Here is a 20,134-nt window from a genome sequence, read left to right on the forward strand (position 1 = left end):
TTTTTTCAGCCTACACATTACCAAAAAGGTTTGGAGTTAGCATAGTCACAGTAATGATTTAAATAAGAATTAACAGTATAAGACTATATTTTTTTTGTATTGCAAACATGGTTGGAAATAACAGGTAGTGAATCAAAATGGCTAACATGTTACAGTATCAGACTGTAGTTAGCATAGTCACAGCAACATTTGCTTAAGATATATCAGTCTGGTTTTTAACAGTGTGTTTTTTTATTAAGAAGGTTGAGAGTAACAGGTATTGTAAATATACTAACAGTGCTAATCTTTCTAACGTGGCTAACGTGCAGCAGTGTCAGACTGTTTTGTTTTTTTTTTTTAGCCTACATGTTACTAACAAGGTTGAGAGTTACAGGTATTGTGAATACTGTAACGTGGCTAACGTGTAGCGGTCACAAACGTGAATTAAAATGACTGTAAACACAATTAATAGTCTGACTGACTTACTTATCTTTGACTCTTTTGTCCCACTTTATAGTGAGGTGCGTCTTATGACACAAGTTCAAAAATAGACCATTCATTGACGGTGTGCCTTAAAATCTGGTTTGCCCCATGGTGCGGAAAATACGGTACAATATATCAAACTCTTAAGTAAAAAAAAAAAAAGGAAAAGTCTAACAGGAAAGCTGTTATGGTGAAAAATGTGCAGCTTATCATGAGTTTCCTTTCCTTCAATGCATTGCATTTTGTTGCATCTTTTTGGCCAGAGGCAAAAATAATAGATTCATTTAGCCAGTGGTGGTTTGCAGAAAGAAACCAAGGATTATGGTAATGCTGCACTGAGTGCTGCAAGCAAAATACAGTAAGAAAGAAACTGCTGCAGCAATAGGCACACAAATGCATGCTAGAAAAAACCTAAAAACAACAACAACAAAAAACCCTCATATCATTCATGATACAAGACAAGAGGATTCTTGGGGATTCTTCTCTACCTCCTTTTGAAGGGCATCTGTCCACAGTGGTTCAGATATTGCACATGTTCACTTATCACAGCTGCTTATCCTTGTTCTTGACGAATCCTCACATTTATTAACGCTGTCTTCTTGCCTTGTTAGATGTGTATAACCAATCTCCTGTAATTAGCGACTGCTAACCTTTGGGGTGCTAATCCCCCATGAACTGTGGATTTGTACATCAAAGCCCACACACTCCTATATAGCTGGTGCAAGAAATTACACTCTATTTGAAACCTGCAATTATTTGTATAGCATGGATGCAAACAGTCTCCTCTTTTATGTCTCTAAGAATCCCGTGGGTTTGCAGTAAAGAATCCTTAATCCACACCAGTGGAATCCAAATATAGAGCTAACACCAGCCTCCAAAAATGTGGATGCGCCGCCAAGTGCCTGTCGTGCGCAAAGTGGAGGAAAGCTCCTCTCCCTCCTTCTCCTTTGTTTATAGTTATGATTTGATCTCTTTAGGAGATTAGATGCATCATATGAGGAATGGGTACTGCCCTGAGGGTGCAACTCAAAGAAGGTTCAGTAACTGAGCATGGCTGCGTTGCAGTTCTGCCCTCTCCTATCAACAAGAGCTGAAAGTTAATAACTTAATCAATGGTCTTGGCTGCTGTAGAATCTAATCGCATGCCCAGGAATCTGTCAGCGGGGTCAACGCTCTTTAGACTCAACTGCGATCAGCACTCCCAGCCATTCAAGGCTGGTTTAAATCCACTGCGCAGGGAGGGAGAGATTATAGAAGAGTGAAAATAACCAAGACACTGTATCCCACCTAACGCACACACAAATCCAGACACACAAACTCAACACTTATGCGTGGAGGACGCCTCCAGCGTTTGCAGTTTTTAATGAGAAACATGAGTCTCGTGTATCAATGATGCACAGCATGGGAACAATAGGCTTGTCTTTAATTCCATCAATCTTCTGTATTTATCCTTGTATCACATCAATACCTGTCAGCTGAGCAAGGTGAAATGAACCACATCTCACAGGCGGAGTCGGAGCTACGCCGCGCAGAGTAAATACGCAGCATCCTCAAAACTTCGGGGGAATGTGGTTTTATGACAAATTTAGAGCACGGGTTGTGCGCGAGGATTGCGAGACGAGATGACACAAGGACCATCCTTCAAGGCACGTACTCTAGTGAGTGATTAAAAAGCTATGAATTAACAATGACGCTGTTAGGTATTTAGGAGAAACTCTACACCTCAGCTGTCACCTAAATCTTCTCGTGGAAATCTCTTTACTTACCTCACTGTAACAAGGATCCTGCTTCTTTTACCTGCTTAATTTGCGAACTGACACTCCACTTTTTGGCACCTCATAGAAAGCGCAAGCACAATTGTCAAAAACGCTGGAAAAGCTCAAGAGTGACAAGGAAAAGACTGAGACTCAATTGGTTCAAACTTGCATGCCGAGTTGTTTGAAAACACATGTACGGGTTTTCGTGAATCTGCTGTTGTGCGTAAGCAGACATACCAGCATGCAGGATCTCCTGATTTTATATGTGCAATAACACAAGATTTATGATCTGATAAAAAAAGTAACATATAAAAACACTTGGAGGATTGGCTTTGAGCGATGGCAACACCCCGGCAAGCGGCCAAATGATGATTTATACTTTGGTTTTGGAGTGCATGGGGCAACAATGTATATTTCTTTGGTGTAGCTGGGCTTCTCGCCGCAGCACAGGAGCAACTGAGACAGAATACATTTGGTATAAAATTGCTTCATCTGTTTACAATTCCATTTGGAGTTTATGAGAAAGACAGCCAAACACAGCCTGATATATTGCCCCCATGTCACGGCATGGCAGGAGCATCCACACAAAGATTCATCTCTCACTTAGAAGCCAAATGATACGTCTAATTTGCTGCAAGCACAGTTATTTTTAACCTCTCCAAGCTGTCAGATAATGGAGCCTGACTGTCAGCGCTGGAGTGTGCGAGTGTGTTAAAAGGTTGCAAACTCTTTTCAATTTATCATTCCCTTTGAGGGAATTACAGAATGCACATTCCCATTAGTACACCTGATTGACAATGCCTTTCTCTTTTAACAAAAACCAAAGGAGGGGTTAAAAAACATGTTGACTGGATTAAGACGGATGCATCCAACTACATTCGCCTGACACAGGCACTGCCAACAACGGTGATGCCGGGAAACATCTCGGAAAGTTCAAGCGTGTGATGAATTCTTGTGTGGTTGTTAGCGGGACGACGTGGGGGTTGTATTTTAAGTTACGACAAAGAAGTGCAGCTCGCTACACTGACACGAACTACTCTCTACAAGCTGTTCCTGTCTCATTCCGTCCACATTTACAAAGGTGACCCCATGGACTAAAAATAATGTGGTGCTACACGTATTAAGTTAACTTTTGAGCATTTATTTCTGACAACAAATTTAGATTTTGGCTGCAAAATGGGAAAACTCACTTCTGGTAATGTAATGCAAGAATCTAGTTACGCAAGTCCAGTGGAGAACTTCTTAATCAATATACTGCTTGTGGACTGGCGGTTAGCGTCAGTGGTTTGGCTGAAGTAATTCAAATGGACACTAATGGATTCCTTGCGCTCATCAAACACGCGTGTAAATCCCAGCAGTTTCGAATGTTTACCGGACTGCCGACATTCCCAACAAACAGCTCTGATTGCATTTCGCCAACAAGATGACAATATCGTCTTCAAGGCACTGAAACGTGCAAAGAACCACTTACTGGCAGTGTTAATATAACTGAACCCAAGCCAATTTGACAAGCTTAAGCTCAATGCAGCGTCTATGATGTAACTGCTTTAGTGCTTAGTCACCTTTTGGGCTCACAATAAGTGGCAATAAGAACTCTTAGGGCCCTCTCACTTTCCAACTGTAAATAGTTTCACTGTCCCAATAACCAGATGACCTCTAATGTTTGCTAACTCCAGCTTACAGCTCCTTACATAAGAGGAGTGAAGGGCCTCTCACAGAGCGCCTTCACAACAGGTAACGCTTGGTGCTTTTTAATTTAGTTCTTGTAAAAGGCCGTTCAGTTCCGAGTAACACTTCCAAGCGATCAAATCTGATTCCAATTTGAAGGAAAATCTGCTAGTAAACCAGTGGCGTAACTTTAGCTGCTGAGACATGAGCGGGCCAGAGCTCAGGTGACTCATTACGAAACTGATCCGGACCTCCATGTTGAACCATAAGCCGGGATGTTCTTGCATTGAAATGCCTGCACAAAGTAATGCACAACATTTGATCAAAAACAATACAGACAGCAACTTTTAGTGAGACAGAAACTCCCTCATCAAGTTTCAAAAGTAAATCAGAATCTTCTTTTTAAGTTTGCAAAAAGATTCGTGCTTATCAAAACATATTTCTTGCAAATAGGCTGACACCATAGAATGCTGTACTTGCTCAAAAAAAAAAAAACTTGCTGAAAAAGCTTTTGTACATTCTAACCAAGAGCTCACACGTCATGCTTCAGCAAGAGAGCAGAAAGTGTGCCTCCATATTGGCATTGTCTGCTGCCTCATCTCGTAGGAAGCTCCACTTCCAGCAAGGTGCCAGAAGGAATGCTGGTTAGGGATTACGGAGGTAGCAGCAAACGGTGCTGGGTCAGTACTTGGCATCTTATCTTCCGAAGGAATACGAGCTGCTAGAACTTTTTTTTACATCGCTCCCCCGGTCTGTCAGGAAACACTGTGACACCCTCTATGATCTGAAACAATCCCCTCTCAGCGAGCCCATCATTTCTGCCTCTACCATCTTGATACAACCAGAATTTTGTCTGCCTGTTCATTTTGGCACAAACATCACATTAGAGAAGAACAAAGCTCAGGCAATTTTCTGGTAAAGCTATTGCGATTTCCCTCCATTCTAGTCAAATTACAGAAGCGATCACAGCGGGAGACTTCAGAACTCGGCTATCAATCAGCCACAGCAATTCTCCCAGCGTGTTTGTCAACACTGCTGCCTCATGTAATTGGCGTAATTGTCAGGTTAAGGGCTGGAAACAAACTGGGCGTCCTCTGGCGAGCTCGGGCCGTGTCATTAAAGGGACGTGTTTCTGGAGGCGCTCCCGGGGACGCAAGCATGTCAGAGCGACAGCTCGTCTGATAAAATGGCTGCCTCTTATCTCTACTGTGCATATGAAAGGCTTATGCCTTCTCCATGACAGATTCCCTCGCCACGTCGCCACGGGATTTGCCCAGATATACGGCGGGAAAAACAATACATCACACGTATGGCTCCATCATCGCTACATTGTCACATATTATGGCTCAACTTAAGAAAATTAACAGACGTTGGATGCTTCTCTTACATACAAAAGTGGTAATTATCTCCATAATCTATAAGGACACCAGGATATAGAAATTATAAAGCATACATGCAATTAGCATGATGTTGAGGGGCAGAATGTGCAGAAAAAAATAATCATCTGTATGTATCATCACCGCTGGGTAGCATCATTATTAATCTGACAGTATTGGTACAGCTCTTTGTTTGTTTACTCTGATTGCTCTTTTAGTACCAAAATAAACAGCTTGGCTCCTTTGAGTTACAGCGATATAATTTGTTGGAACAGCGCAGGCATTTATCTATAAATTTATTTTCAATTTGAGGTAAGCTGCAGTTATGAAAGCTAAATCACTACCAGGGAGAAGATTATTCTAATTACTAACCAGCTGTCGCACATGCTGCACGAGCAGAGGATGTGTCAGAACACAGAGCAACCAGTAATCAGTTTCACAGAATCATTTGAGCACGCAATTACATCTCGCAATAGATGTTAAACATGAAATCGTCCTGATTTGTATGGTGAAGTTGTTAAACTAAAGGAAGCACATACCATAACATGCCATGACTGAATTTAAGAACACACATTTTATGGTCAATTTGTGATGCAATCTGAGAAGCAGGGTTTTTTTTTTTGTTGAGAGCCTGATGGAATTTCAGGGTTTCGCAAAAGACACTCTGACCTCCCAACAGCCTTCAGTGAGAATGGAAATCGCATAAAAGCGCTAATGTGGGTAATGTTTATTTCAAAGAAAGGGGGGAAATGGAAAAAGTGAAGGTATGCTGTGATTTAGTCATGCAGTAAGCTGGTAAGGCGGAGAGGAGAAGAATTTTTCTCATATGATAGTCTGTCTTCTCCCAGCTTCAATATATCTGAATTACACCGTAATGCAAGCATGGCTCGCTCCCAAGGGGTTTTCTTTTGCCATTTGCACTGCTAGCACTGCAATCCCCCTGACAGGCTTGTTTATGACTGCTCCGCTATCAGAGGGCTGAGCAGAGCCAGCGACGAGCCTTCATTAGAGATTAAAGTGACCGTCACAAAGTCCAAAATCATCACTGCTTTCCACAGCGGAGCCACTGAATGGGCTTAAACCCAGGCATCACACAGACCCTCAGCTCCACTCCACTTCCTTTTTTGCATTTGCATCCATGAATGTCATTTAAAGACATTTTTTAAATAGCCTACAATCAATCTTCTCGTGTTTAGGGCTTGGCTGTTATGAAACAGCAAATTGCCTTGAACAGAGAAAGCATTGTTAGAAGTATTTGTCCAATACTACACAAACTAGAAATTCCTGCATCGTCTGAGGGTTAAATGCAATTTTAATGATACTTGTTGACAAGAGAGCTCATTTCCTTTCAACATGACGATACAGCTGATTCCCCTGGAGCCACTGGACATTATTTACATGAAAGCATACACGATACGAAATAGATAGTGCAGCTCAAAGAACCCCTTGACATTTTGTGCACACGGCTGATTAAAATGACTAAAGATTCCTGGTTTTGCGTGGATCCACAGCTTCCTCAAAAGGGAATCTTCAGCTGGAGCCGTGCTAATTTTGCAGTGGGGAATGCTCACAGAGGCACCTTCAATTCAGGAAGTTCTTTTACACCAACACTGCAGGTAACAAAGTGCACCGCAGCTCAGAAAACAATGGCAAACAGAGGTTAAACAAAGCCTTTTATACACATTACGCCATTGCTTCTACCATCACAATTCTTGCTGTAACTCCAGAACAAAAGCCGCTATTCTCTGAGGAACATGAAAGACAGACACCTGTCAATCACTGCTCCTGCGACTGCATATTGTCGGTGTTGGAGGCTGCAGGAATGGAGCCATGTGCAATATTCTGATAATATTTCATGCAAACTAATGCAAGTCAGAACACTTCCCTGCTGGCCAGAAGGAGTGGGAATGAGAACAGGTAATTATCGGATTGCCTCGAGGCAAGAAATGATAGAGATTGCAGAGAATGGATATTTAGCCCTGCTAATGAAGGCCCGTGTTTGGGGTGTACTGGCAAAGAGGAGCAGAGGGAAGCTGGGATGGAGCTTGGCGGGAGGCAGAGCCTGATAAGACCATCTCACATAATGGCCATCCAAGGCCTGCTTCGGAGTTTGTACCAAGACTGCAATGACACAACCTCACTATTCAATTTCTCCAAACATCTACATTTCATTTTATCCAACAAACATTTTTATACAGCATGTATTTAGTTTTTACAAGAATAAAAATGGCTGAAAAGGCTAAATTTCATGTATAATTTGAAGGAAGGGTCAACCTTTTGACGCCGTTCCCACTGAAAGGTTTGTGTTCTCAAACCTCCACAGCTGAAGTTTAAGTCTTGAGAAATAAAAAAGCGATTGCTGGTTTGTATATACACCGCTTCCCCCGGATGAATATGAAAGTTTAATCACGGCATTCACATTCAAAGACTTTTTTTTTAGCAAGACCTGCTTGCAGACATCAGAATTGCTAATTTGCCGGTTCGCCCAGGAAGAGGTGGCTGATGCTCGAGGAGGGGACGAATGGAAACAGGAGTCTGATTTGTCCAGATAACCTTGAACCCCGGCACTCAGCTTCCTGTGGATGTACAGAACTCAATCAGTCCCTCTTTATCACGCTGATCCGAGCGCAGCGGCCGGCACGTTGCCACGGCGGCTCATACCTGACTACTCCAAGCGCGTCATCGGCCAGAATCCTTTTTTCTGCCGTTAAATAAAATCAGCAAAAAATGAACGACGGAAGCAGAGAACCTCCAGGTATGATCCAACAATTAACAAAATTTACAGCAGTTGTGGCTCAAAATTAAGGCTAGGAATCACTGGGTACCTCATGATACGATACGCGATACGCAATACTGTGATAATTGGCAAAAATCATCACTAAAAACTCACATTATATAGGAGAACACATATTTTTTTAGGAAATATATCCCTATTTATTTTTATTAGCTTGAACACAATCATAATAAACTATTTGGGTCTCATTTTGTGACACTTTAATAATAGACACTTTGGTGTAACATCACTGAAATCAGTAACACTATATCTTTGATAAGCATTGACACCAATTGAATTTGAATTATCTGTAAAATTCAGTGTTAAAAATAGTAAACATGAACAGCAGTGCCATTACTTTGGAAAAAATTGTTGCAAACAACAGAAAAATTAAATAATTCAAGTTGCTGCCTGGTACATTGGAGTAACGCGCGCCCCCTATCTCCCTCTCACAAAACATCTCACCAAAGCATGATGAATATAATGTCTTACAGCCTCTTCAAACAAAAATAAAAGATCGATACTTGGTGAGAGAATCAATCACAGGACTAAATATCACGATATATCACAATATCAATTATTTGGCACACCCCTACCCAAGCAGCAATTTGGGATATCTTGCTTTTTCTTGTGTTCTGGCTCCACTGAAGGCACAGAAAAGATAAAGAAGAAAGGTCCTGACAGGGTTATGAGTCAGCAGAGATGTAAAATTCAAATTAGCCAGCCTAAGCAGTTCGGCGCTGATGATGATTTGAGCGGACTTGCTGGTCAGCCCTACAGTAGAGCGCTGGAGCCTCGGGCTGGACGATGGTGGACTTACTCACAGACGCAGGTGCTTCATCAGCAAACCACTCGGAATAAATGTAAGGGTCATAACCGTAAGCCTCACTAGTTCTATTCAGACTCTTTTGGCTGATTTTCTTCACATTTGGAAAACACTGCTATCCTAGACCTTCATTCAAGCTGGTCCGATGTTATTCACGACACTGAAGTGAAGATCCATCATTGGCAGAGAGAGATGAAGCAGCAGGAGCAGGAGTCTCACTGTTTACTGTCACGGCCTCAGCTGTGTGCACACACTCTCCTTGCACACTGCCATCTTTCACTCTGCCAGACACTTGCCTCCTCGCCTACTGTGCCCGCCAGGCCCGGGCAGCATGCACTGCTGCAATAACATCCATTTACTCCCCGCAGGAGTCCCACGTATCTGAAGTGGGCTCGTCATTGAGACCTGTTTGGGTTTTTTTTTTTTTTTTTCTGCCCTGAATGGCGGGCGCATGGGCCGATACCTGTTATTGCACAGTTCTACACGCAGGAACACAATGAGTGTGATTAAGCGAGTCATGTAAAATCAACTTTGATAATTTCTCAGTTAACACATTGTCAAGCTGACTGGCTGGAAATGATGAAGGGTGGTAATTGCATCCCTGCAGCGTTGCCAGCCGCCTTTTCGAGTGCATGTGTGGAATTAGCAGCAAAAAAGCTAAGAACACACACAACATCAACGCAACCACTCCCCTAAATGTGCATCTGCTCAGGAGTTTGAGCTGAGGGAGCAAACATATATTAATTAGCTAGTATTTTGGAAGCAAGACCTGATGACCAGACATGTACTCTCCAAAAAAGAATCCCACCTCCAACATCTTAGCCTGCGGGCAAGTTTAATGCTAACCTGCAGATACTGCTTTTGTCTTTGAAGTGGAGCGATGGATGTACCAGAACAGATGGAGATGTTGGATGCTTTCAGGAATTATTAATGGCACACTATGATCCCAAATGACCTTCAGCAAATAGTCTTCCAGCACTGAAGTACACATGCAGCCCTGCACATCCATATTGTATTTGGACAACACACCTGGTCCAGAGTAGAAAGCACCAAGCCATTATTACTGCACTTTGAGCTCTAAAGTAATCCATTCTGTACAGGTTTGCTTTCATCGTACGACTTTTTTTTTTTTTTTTTTCTTCGCACCAAGGCACGGCAGAAGCATCCAATCACATTAACCGCAATTGTATGTTTTAGGAACAGATCTGAGATTTATGCAGCAAACACACTAATTCTGTAAAGCCCAATTTGTTTCTGCCACAATGGAACCACACGCTAGAATTAATCTGCAGAAAGCCTTTCCTGGAGTTTTAAAAATAAACCCTTCATCATTAGAAGCTTTTTGTGGTCGCTCATGGGATACACTGCGGCATCAAATCTGTCATGTGAACACATATATATCCATATAATAGCACAGCAGCGAATGCATGTGTTTAAAATTAAAACAGAACGATTTAAATTTTCTTGGTGAAAAACTGAGCCTTGGGGGGAAAAACAGGACAAAACGCTATTCTTGCAATACTTAATCATGCACTTGCTGCACATGGATGTAGTTGATCATAGGTTTCCAATGAATTCATGATCAACGAATTGTTACACTACTAGAAGTTTTTTATTTAATTAAAAAAAACAGTAAATATAATTCTATGAATAAAGGAAAATATGTGATGACACTCATATATCTCGATAGCTTTAATTTTTTTATTCAACTGTGGTTTTATGCAGAATTTTGCAGAGTAACCTCAAATTGATCATATATCAAATATAACCAAAATTACTGGTTGATATATAAACCTATTATGATCTTTTTAATTTGATGGTCAACATAAAAAACATTCAAACTACACACTTTGGTGCTTGATCAACATGTTATGGTAAAAGTGTTTTTTGGGAGTGGCCATGATGCTTTGTCGTTCATGCATCAACCACAACGAAGGAAGCACAAGCGATAAATTAGTACGGTGGCTGACAAGGTTCACATAAATGCAAGAGCCACAACACAACGACAAAAGCTGAAGAACGACGCGGTACTCCAGCTCCATGGCTTTGATGTTTTTATTTCAAAACAAGAAAATAAAAAAAAAATAAAAAAAAACGAAATAGTTAGTTAAAAGAATAACAAAAAGATCCCCCAACTTTATTTTTAATCTGTCCCCTTCAAGTTAATGATCAAAGTTTCAAGCAGCGCCAATAAATTGTAACTGAATGAAACTTTAAAAAAAAAAAAAGGTAATTAATTTGTGTTGTGAATCATTTCCGTTGTGTTGTGGCGTTTGTTGTTGTGCTTCTGCTTTTGTTGTTGTGTTGTGGCTTTGTTTTGCCATTGTGCTTCAGCTTTTTCCATTGTGTTGGAGGCTTTAGTCGTTGCGCTTTGGCTTTTGTCGTCATGCTTTGACTTTTGTCGTCGTATTGTGGCTTTTTTTCATCGTTTTTCTTTCGTTTTTCTTGTCGTGTTGTGGCATTTTTTTGTCATTGTGCTTCGACTTTTGTCATCAACTTTTGTCGTGCTTTGGTTTCGTAGTCGTGTTGTGGCTTTTGCATGTAAGTGAGTCGTGTCGGCCACCGCAAATTAGCACTCAAATTTGAACACGATGACATTCTTATTCTATTCATTGCATGATTTGCATGTTTTAAACATGTCCATTAACTGTATAGGAGAACTGGAATGAGTGACCCCTCCCCCCTCACATTCTAAATAGGTAGTACCCGTCACTCCAGGAAATCAAAATCGGATAGACTTTCATAGAGAAATAAACAGCTATTCCTCAGTCATTACATTTGTCACACTCACCATTCTTGCTCTGAAACCTTTTTTCTTTTAACATTCTGATCCTATTTTTTCTTATTTCTTTCTTTATTTTAAGTTAAGATGCCTCAGTAAAAACATGTGGTGCCCGCTGGCTCATAAGTTTAATGTACAGAACACTTTGAGTAGCCCACTTTTAGTGGAAGGGGCGTGTCCTTCCAACAATCTCACTCATGACTGGTGAGAGAGGTTGCCATAGAAATATAAACTCAGACTGACTCAGACCAATCAGTGCTTTCTGACATCATCTGGCTCTAACATGACGGCTTCCTTTTTGCAGAATTTCTGTCATTCCTTCGTTTCTGTTGGAGTAAGTCGTTTTCTATGAGCGACGGGACACTCGTGGTCCAGTTCTCTTATACAGTCAATGAACATGTCCCAAGCTTGTGCTAGCACAGGGATGTGATCTTAGGTGAGCATTGCTCTACGCCCAAATATTCAATTAAATACTAAAGTTTCATGACTTTTGGCTATACCACAGACCGGGCTTATGCTCATCGCTTTTTTTAATACACAAATTCCCAACATACCTCTGACTAACCTGATACTTCCTCTTTTTTTTTTTTTAAGCAGAAGCACCTGCTGGAGTAAAGACTAGGGAACAGTACCAAAGCAGCAGGATGCACATATGTTGTTGAAAATAGTTTGGAGATTTTTTTTTTCTAAAGTAATGCTTCAGGACTTAAAAAAAAGAAATTGCACACACAGCAAAAAATAAATAAATAAATAAAAAATTGCAAATATAAAAAAAGCTAATCCAGCATCTTTTAAGTTACTTTATTTACGAGAGCATGTCGAAGCAATGTACTTCTTTTATTGAGAATAAACCGTGCTATCAGCATCTCCACAGGTTTGTCTATGTAATAAAAATACTATTACTTTGACATGATACTGAATATGTTTAAAAAAATCTTCAAAAAACTACACCTAAGGAAAAAATTTATCCCAAACTTTTTCTCACACTTGGTTTGAGTAAAGAGGAATAAATTACTCCAGCGGCTTCTATCTAGTTATTTACCAGGGTGCCTGATTAATTACCTTCGGGTTTGCTAATGAGAATTTGTAAATGAACACAATGCTAATCTACTATGTATACTCTGTTTACTCAAATTTGCTGAGGCCAGAGGAAAAAAAAAGGCGAAACCCCCCCAGGTATAAATTATAATAATCCCACATCAAGAGAGACGGAGAGGGGTAGAAAAAAAATCTATAATGAGATCAAAGAACAAAAGCTTGATGTAATCATGTGTCAAAAGATCAAACAACAACTTCCTTACCAACCCAAGTGGGCAAGGTGTGCCAAACACGCTGTGGTTGATCTCTAATCATCTTCTTTTGGAAAATCGGCTTCACCTGTCGTCTTGCGCTCTCCCCGTCTCCTTCCTTCATCCGCAGTGGCAGACAACAACAGTGAGACTGACAGGTTTTGACATTCATTTGGGTTACATAGGAGTATTATAGGATGCGAATCACACTTGGAGTTTAAAAAATTCAAGTGTGGATGATTGTAAAGAGTAAATTAACTTTGTTTGAACAGCAGGAACTGATTCTTCTTTCCCCTTAAGATACGTACACACTGGACATGTGACCGGCCCAAAACGTGGCTTCTTGAACACGCATTTAGTGCAAGGTGTTCACACTAGACTGGCAGGGAGGGGCTTCTTCTTTGTATTTTTCTACTGTTTACGAGGGGTGTAGGGAAAAATTGATTCCGCTATATATCGCGATATTTCATTTTTTGATAGTTGTATCGATTTAAAATGCTAACAAGACGATATTTAATTGGCTTTAATTGACTTGGTGTCATAGAATTCAGATCGAGCACAAACTATTTATTTCTTTCGAAGGGTGGCCATCCATACATCACTATCAAATGAATGCCTGATTGATAAAAGTTTGACCTGGTTTAACCTTCATCGGTGCGTTCAGGGACACACATCTTGCATGTAGAGCGTGAAAATAGTCGTAGAAACTTGCGTAGGTACGCGTGAAAGTGAGAGCTTTGAACACGAAAGGCAGAAAATCGCATTTACGCAAGTTTATGTAGAGTTTTCATTAAAATCTGTCGTTTGAATGCAGTTTTTCGATGGGGGTGTGAACGTAGATTCAGTATTGTGTCGTGTCTTGATCATGTCTGTAATCTCTATTCTTCAGTCGGTTTCATGTTTGAATGCATTACCTTTACCTGCTTTAGGACTACAGATGTAAATTAGCTCCTGTGCTAATTCTGGCATATTTATGTTGCAGGCTTGCTAAGACATTGACAAGAATATGATTTAACTGTTGACATGTTCTGCAGCAACTTATGACCAGTAGTGTTTTAAAGTCTAATTCAGAATGAACTATTTGGCTTTTTTTTTCTTCCTCCTTTCATCAAGAAAAACAGTTAGTTTACATTGTAATAAATAAATAGGAGCTCTTTTTCAGACCAGATGATGTTTTTGTTCCATGTATTTGAATCTGTGAGGTGTGAGGAAGCAGTTAAGAGGCTTCTTTTCACCTTTTTTTTTCTTTTTGTCTGACTTCAGTCAGAGGAGTGATCATAAGCAAATTCTGAGACTTTGAACGAGGCTTTTTGCTGACGCTGTAGTTGCTTTAGCTGGACTAGGCTAAGCTGAGCAGCCATGTTGACAAGGACCTGCGCTCAGCACAAGGAAAGCTCTCATCCAGAAATAAGAAACCCAAGGGAACAAAGACAAAAACATGCCAGAAAGCCCACTTAAAAACAACAAAAAACAACCCCCACCCCAAAAAAAGAAAAAAAAAAACTCTTCTGAAGCAGTTGTTGGTGGATGATTGCCAGCTGCACTCCAGATTACTAGGCTCTCAGAGACTTTCAGCAATTTCAGAGAGCTATAGCATCAGCTTCGGCTCCTTAATCAGTTCTGCTGGGGAGCGATGGATCCTGACATGCAAAAAGGCTCAGCGCGATGGGGAATAAACTCATAATCAGCAATCAGAAATTCCACATTGCTGGAGGGGGCGGGGAGCTCATCTCAGATGGGTCAAGGATCTCTCCACAGCCAGTTAACCCCCGTGCTCCAGCAGGGAAGCGTGCACACACGCGCCGTCGACGACTTGCTGAATTAAGAGACAAAGCTCAACACATGGAAACAAAGTTCCGTTTTTTTTTTTTTTCTCAGCACAAATGCACTTTTCATTTCAAAACGCACATCGAGTCTAAATATGGGGCTTGATTTGATTAAAAACCCCCTCTGTCCCTGAAAAAGCTGTGCCTTTAACAAAGTTCATTGCCTTGCACATTCTTCCTCCTTTCATCTTTGTAATTACCACTGAAGCAGCATTTCTTTTATTTCAAATAAATTAATGTGCATAAAAATCAATCTTAAGCAGACTGCTCTAGCAAGGCTGTTTTCCTTTGTTATCTGCGGTGATAAATTCCTTTCATGCGTCGTGGTCGGAGTGAGGCGCGGCGCTTCATGCTGCAAAACCTTGAAAAGTAGTTTTCACTTTAGTTAGAAATTAAAATTGATACATTCTTGCCGGTTGGTTGTGCGTAATCTGTGGCGATAGATTGCAAAAACACTCTGGAAGAGCTCCCCCTAGTGCTCAGGAGGACCTACAAAGAGAATCCGTAACGGCCTCTAATGAGACGTGTAATCATGTTGCAACGACTTTTGTTCCGCTTATCTAATCGAAATTCTTCTCGTTTTTCATCCTTTCTTTCTTCCCCATTGGGGTCCTAAGATGCCAAAATGCCTCTTTCAAAATTGGGGGAGGGCATCTAAGTATAACGCAACCTTTGACCCTAACCCATGGTTTCTCCTTCTGCTTAATCTGTTAAAAATAATGTAAACATCTGTAAAAGCAGTGCTGAAGGAGGCCTGACAGTGACAAGCTTTTATCACGAGCTATCAGACAGACACTCTAGGTCACATTAACTTGTCTCAGCACCGACTAGAGGAGGAGGAGGAGGAGGATGAGGGTGATAAAACGCAAAAAAACAATCCTCCTCTTCTTGCCTGCTGCCAGCATGTTTGTCTTGCAGAGAGATCTGATTACAGCTGAGAAGAGAGCAGCTCGGTGTTCATGGAAAAGCAGGTCAACTGTGGAGCGCGGCGCTGTCAGACGTCGAGAGTCAATGGCCTGATGGAGGAGCAGGAGAAGCCGTTCGAGGGTGAGGAGGTGGTGGGGGGAGGACACAGGTCTGTCCGTACAGTAATGGGATTTATTTACTCTCCCATTAAGTCCAGAGAAGAAAGGAAGAGTGATGTAAGTGAAGGAGTGAGCACCGGACTCCAGGGACAGATGCGCGGCATTGTAGTAGCTGCGGTGTTCCTCCACAACCTTTTTCCTCCCTCTGGCTCCCTCACTAGAGACAGGCCCGCCCCACTGCCAACACCTTTTTTCCTTACATGTTTTTCTGTCCTTGGTGTTTGAGTCTGACAAAACGCAAAATCAATAATTCTTTTTCTCCCCATTTCCTCTTTGATGTAACTTCAAAAAGCCAATGGACAGCCCTCCAGAGGCCCACAGACAGAAAAAAAAAGAAAAAAAGAACCAATGGTACGATGCACGTTCAAATACAGCAGAGGAAAACTTCGCCCGCTCTTTAAACACTTAACTTTTAAACCACAAGTGGCAAAAGCACGTGAGAGAGGAAAAGCAAGCGGACAAAGGTAGAAGGAATTTCACTTCCTATCGTTAATTCACCTTCGACTGTTATTTGAAAACAAATAAACAGCTACACTCCAGTTGGTGTCTGAATGGAAGCACATTCAATTTTTTCAGATATATTTTACTGAGGAAGTGGCTTGGAAGAAAAAAAAAAAAAAAAAGGACTGTGGTATATCTAACCAGTGCTGACAGAGGAAGTATTTTATCAGCATTTAAATGCTGCATGACAGGCAGACACTTCAAAGGCTCCATAAGTGCATCATGGAATACTGAGTGAAAGTAAAGTAGGAAATTACCCTTAAGTTAGAACCGTTTGACTAAGCCCTTCTCGCTGTTTTTTACCTGACTGGGGAGCTAAACTGAAGCTGTGTGTGGACGTTGCTTCACAGATCTCCAATCGTGTGGATCCTGCAGCTTTGTGGCCACCGTAGTTTCCTCTGCCCCGCTGTCTGACAGGCCGCAGAGCAGGCGAGGCGCTTGACCTTGCCTGTGATGAGGTTAATCTGTCAGAAATACGCGGTGTGACTGACAGGACGAGGTGACTGACGGCTCTCTGGCTGATAACACTTACAGTATTAACCGTACGACTAGGAAATGAATCTGCAATGACACTGACAGTGAGGCAAGGCAGGAAAACAATCCCACAGTAATCAATATTACACCCAATGAATATTCAAAAGCTTAATTACAAAGAAAAATATAGGTTTAAGTTGCAACTTTTCTTAGAGATGGTAACTTCTATGTGGCATAATATTTATTTGCTTCCACAAACTGGATTCCAAACATCCAAAAATTCTTAATATTAAAGAAAAAAGAAAAGCTGAATGACATAGAACAGCATCAGCCTCAGAAAAGAGCGAGAATAGTCCATTTCCTCGCCTCTGTGGAGCGAATATCCCTTCCCTTTTCCAACTTCCATGGAGCCAAATCAAAAATCCATGCTCTCAATGGGCAGTCAATATCTCATTAAGCAGCCCTTTTACACACAGTCAAGCGGATGAGGAGATTGTGTCCGTTCACACTCCTTTAGAACTCCAGGGAACACACTCCCACTTCCCAAACTTTTTAGGGACATTTTGCAATCAAAAAAAAAAATGATGGAAATTTGACATTTTACGCCAATAATAAAATCAAATTAAAATGACTAACGTAAAGCAAACTCCTCGCAGGTGACTTCTTCTATATTTGCCCTCAGCTTAATCTGCGGCTCCTCAAGTCCTCAGTTTCTAACTGGATAAAAGCCAATCTTGTTAACCTCTGCTCGGATGTGCGAGAGCCTGCAGCAGCCCGCAGTGAGCACTTCAATCGGCCACAGATAGGAAGAGACAAAGAGTGCCAAATCCCCAGCAAATATTTACAGCCTTGTTAACATAGCCTTAAAGCGCCTATCACAAGATATTTGCCTTTACCTTCTCTAGGGCCCAGGAACATTTTTCACAGTCTAGTACACACTCACACATCTTTGTGCTGTCTGCATGCACGCCTGGAGTTCACTGCTTTCAACTAAATTCGTCTCCCTGTAAACACATCAACTCATTTAAATATATATATAAAGGGTTAATTATTAGTGCTCCGGAGAAGAACTTTATTTTTAACCTTTTCTAACATCAAACGACTTATTTTTTTTTTAATGAAGTAATTGGAATATTTTTTTATCTTCATTGTGCTGAGTGGGCTGGATAATTTACATGGGGGTAATGAGAGGGATGTTACCATTACAGGTAATTAGGTACTTGAGAGACGGTGGCGTGGTAGAGAGGCTGGATGGAGAGATGCGAGTGGAGACAAAGCCGCAGACACCCCCCAAAAAAAGGAAAATCAACTTTGGAATACAGTTCAATCGCACCTCATTCTAGATAATATCTTTTAAAAAATACATTAATAAAATTAATTTCTAATCTTTCAATTGAATTTCTTTGTCAAAGATTTTCCAATTAAACAAAAAAAGGCCTGAAATTTGATATTTTCTCTTCAAGGCGAGCACAGAGGAAAGTAAATTTGCCACAAAGCTTTTATCCTTTATTTTTGTCTGCACCAAAATATGTACTAAAGATCCAAAATTGTGTTTTTCTCTCGACAAAGTAAACATTCATGCTTATATTCCACACTTTTTTAGGAATTCTACACGCTGCGTATTATCTCTGGCACCCAAAGTGAATGATTTAATAAAAAGCCCTTCCCTGTAAATTGCATATAAAAGGACACTGAATCAAAAGGTCTATTTTTTTTCTTTTTTTACAAAAAAGATTCACTCACTTTCTCTCTAGCCATGCAGGCTTATCAGAAATGACTTTCAGAAATGAACTGACCAAGAGTATTGTTAATCCAAAAAGGATAGGAGAATGGCCAGTCTCATACAATAACTGTCTTTAACAGCTCCAATATGACTTTTAAATATCTATAGCATTAATAGTTTAATATAATGGTTGTATTTTTTTAATAATTCAATGATTTTTTTCATTCTTTTTTGGACAGGTGAAGAGAAGAAGAGCAGCACGTGTCAGAGCACATTAGAATTACAGCCGTTTTTTATGTAACGCGGAGTGACAGCTGCCTGGCATCAGCGTGGTTATGGCTTTGATTATATCATGTGCGCACACATGCACGCATATGCTAGAGGAATGCACTCGTAGATATGAATGTGCAAGCATGCATGAGTGAGTGCAGTGAGTGCTGCATGTCTGCCTGCACTTTTCGGGTTCCAGTGTGTGTGTGAGTGACGGAGGAAGAAGGAGAGGAGAGGAGGGGAGGGGGGGTTGGAAAGGCTGGGATTACGCGTAGATTAACATCAGAGCGACTGGGAGGACCCGTCCTGCTCTTATGGTCACACATGTAAACCCCACTACCCCCCCTCCACACACACAAAAATGGGTCAGTGGAGCAAAGAGAGAAACACACACACCTCTACACCGGTATCAACTCAGAATGTCAGACGGAGCCGGTGCGCGCAACGGTCACCCCCGGCGCGCATCTTCCCGTGCGCTCTGGACGGTAACAGTGAGAGCAGCTCAGTGAAACAGAGGCTGCACACTCCCAAACATAAAAATATAAATAAATAATAATAATAAGCTGAACTTTCTGCACTAAAAGTGTTTTGTCGTTAAAATCAAAAACAGCAAGAGGTCGCTGCGGTTTCCACCCGCCCCCCACAGAACAGTAGCAACCAGAAAACACCAACTGTTAATCTATTATCATTTAAACTAATAAATTACCATAAATATGTTATAAAATTTAATTTCTACATATTATTTAGGGGGTAAAATGAGGTGCGTAAAAGAGCAGACCGCATCCTCCGAGCACAATCCCGGTTACTGTACGTCTCCCTCCCTCCTCTGTCACTCTCATGCCTTGCAAATGAAATGCAAAGAGTTGGCAGGCTATGAATAGCGGAGCCGCGCTACTTGTTACTCTGGCAGCAGGATCGGCATGCACAGTCAGTCAGTCAGTCAGTCAGTCGGACCCCCCCATCCCCGTCACCATCCCCTCGCGCGCGCTCGTGCTTACCTTTCATAGCTGAAATCACAAAATACATCATTAAGCTTCGCGTCCATAAGAGAAGGAGTAGCACCAGCGCAAAGCCCTCCACTGCTGTCTCAGCAGCAGCTGGCCAGCACAGCTCTGCCTCTCAGCCTCCGAGCATGACCACACCAGAATCCATGTGACTGTGACATCAGCGCGCGTGTCTGGCTGCTCCCCACCCACCGACCTTTGATTGGCACAGCGTGCAGCCAGTAGGGGCGCTGAAAGCTCAGGCAGGGAAGCTGGCCCTCTTCCCACTGATTGCAGTCTTGTGTGCCAGCTTGCTAGACACAGCTATCTTCAGGAGTT

At 41.5% G+C, this 20,134-nt stretch overlaps 1 protein-coding gene across 2 annotated transcripts in view; it reads right to left on the bottom strand.

The window, feature by feature from the left end:
• The window catches only part of roraa (RAR-related orphan receptor A, paralog a), a 218,105-nt gene that overhangs the window by 26,791 nt on the left and 171,180 nt on the right, over positions 1-20,134 (bottom strand). The window contains exon 1 of one of the 2 annotated variants that reach the window (XM_024282664.2): positions 19,811-20,127. The exons of the other annotated variant lie outside the window; for it this stretch is intronic. Coding sequence (XP_024138432.1) covers positions 19,811-19,841 — 31 coding nt within the window. The 5' untranslated portion in view covers positions 19,842-20,127. Of the gene's footprint in view, positions 1-19,810; positions 20,128-20,134 lie in introns of those variants that run through there. 2 annotated transcript variants of the gene reach the window in all.

Source organism: Oryzias melastigma, linkage group LG6, assembly GCF_002922805.2.
Source record: "Oryzias melastigma strain HK-1 linkage group LG6, ASM292280v2, whole genome shotgun sequence".
NCBI classification, from domain to species: Eukaryota; Metazoa; Chordata; class Actinopteri; order Beloniformes; family Adrianichthyidae; genus Oryzias; species Oryzias melastigma.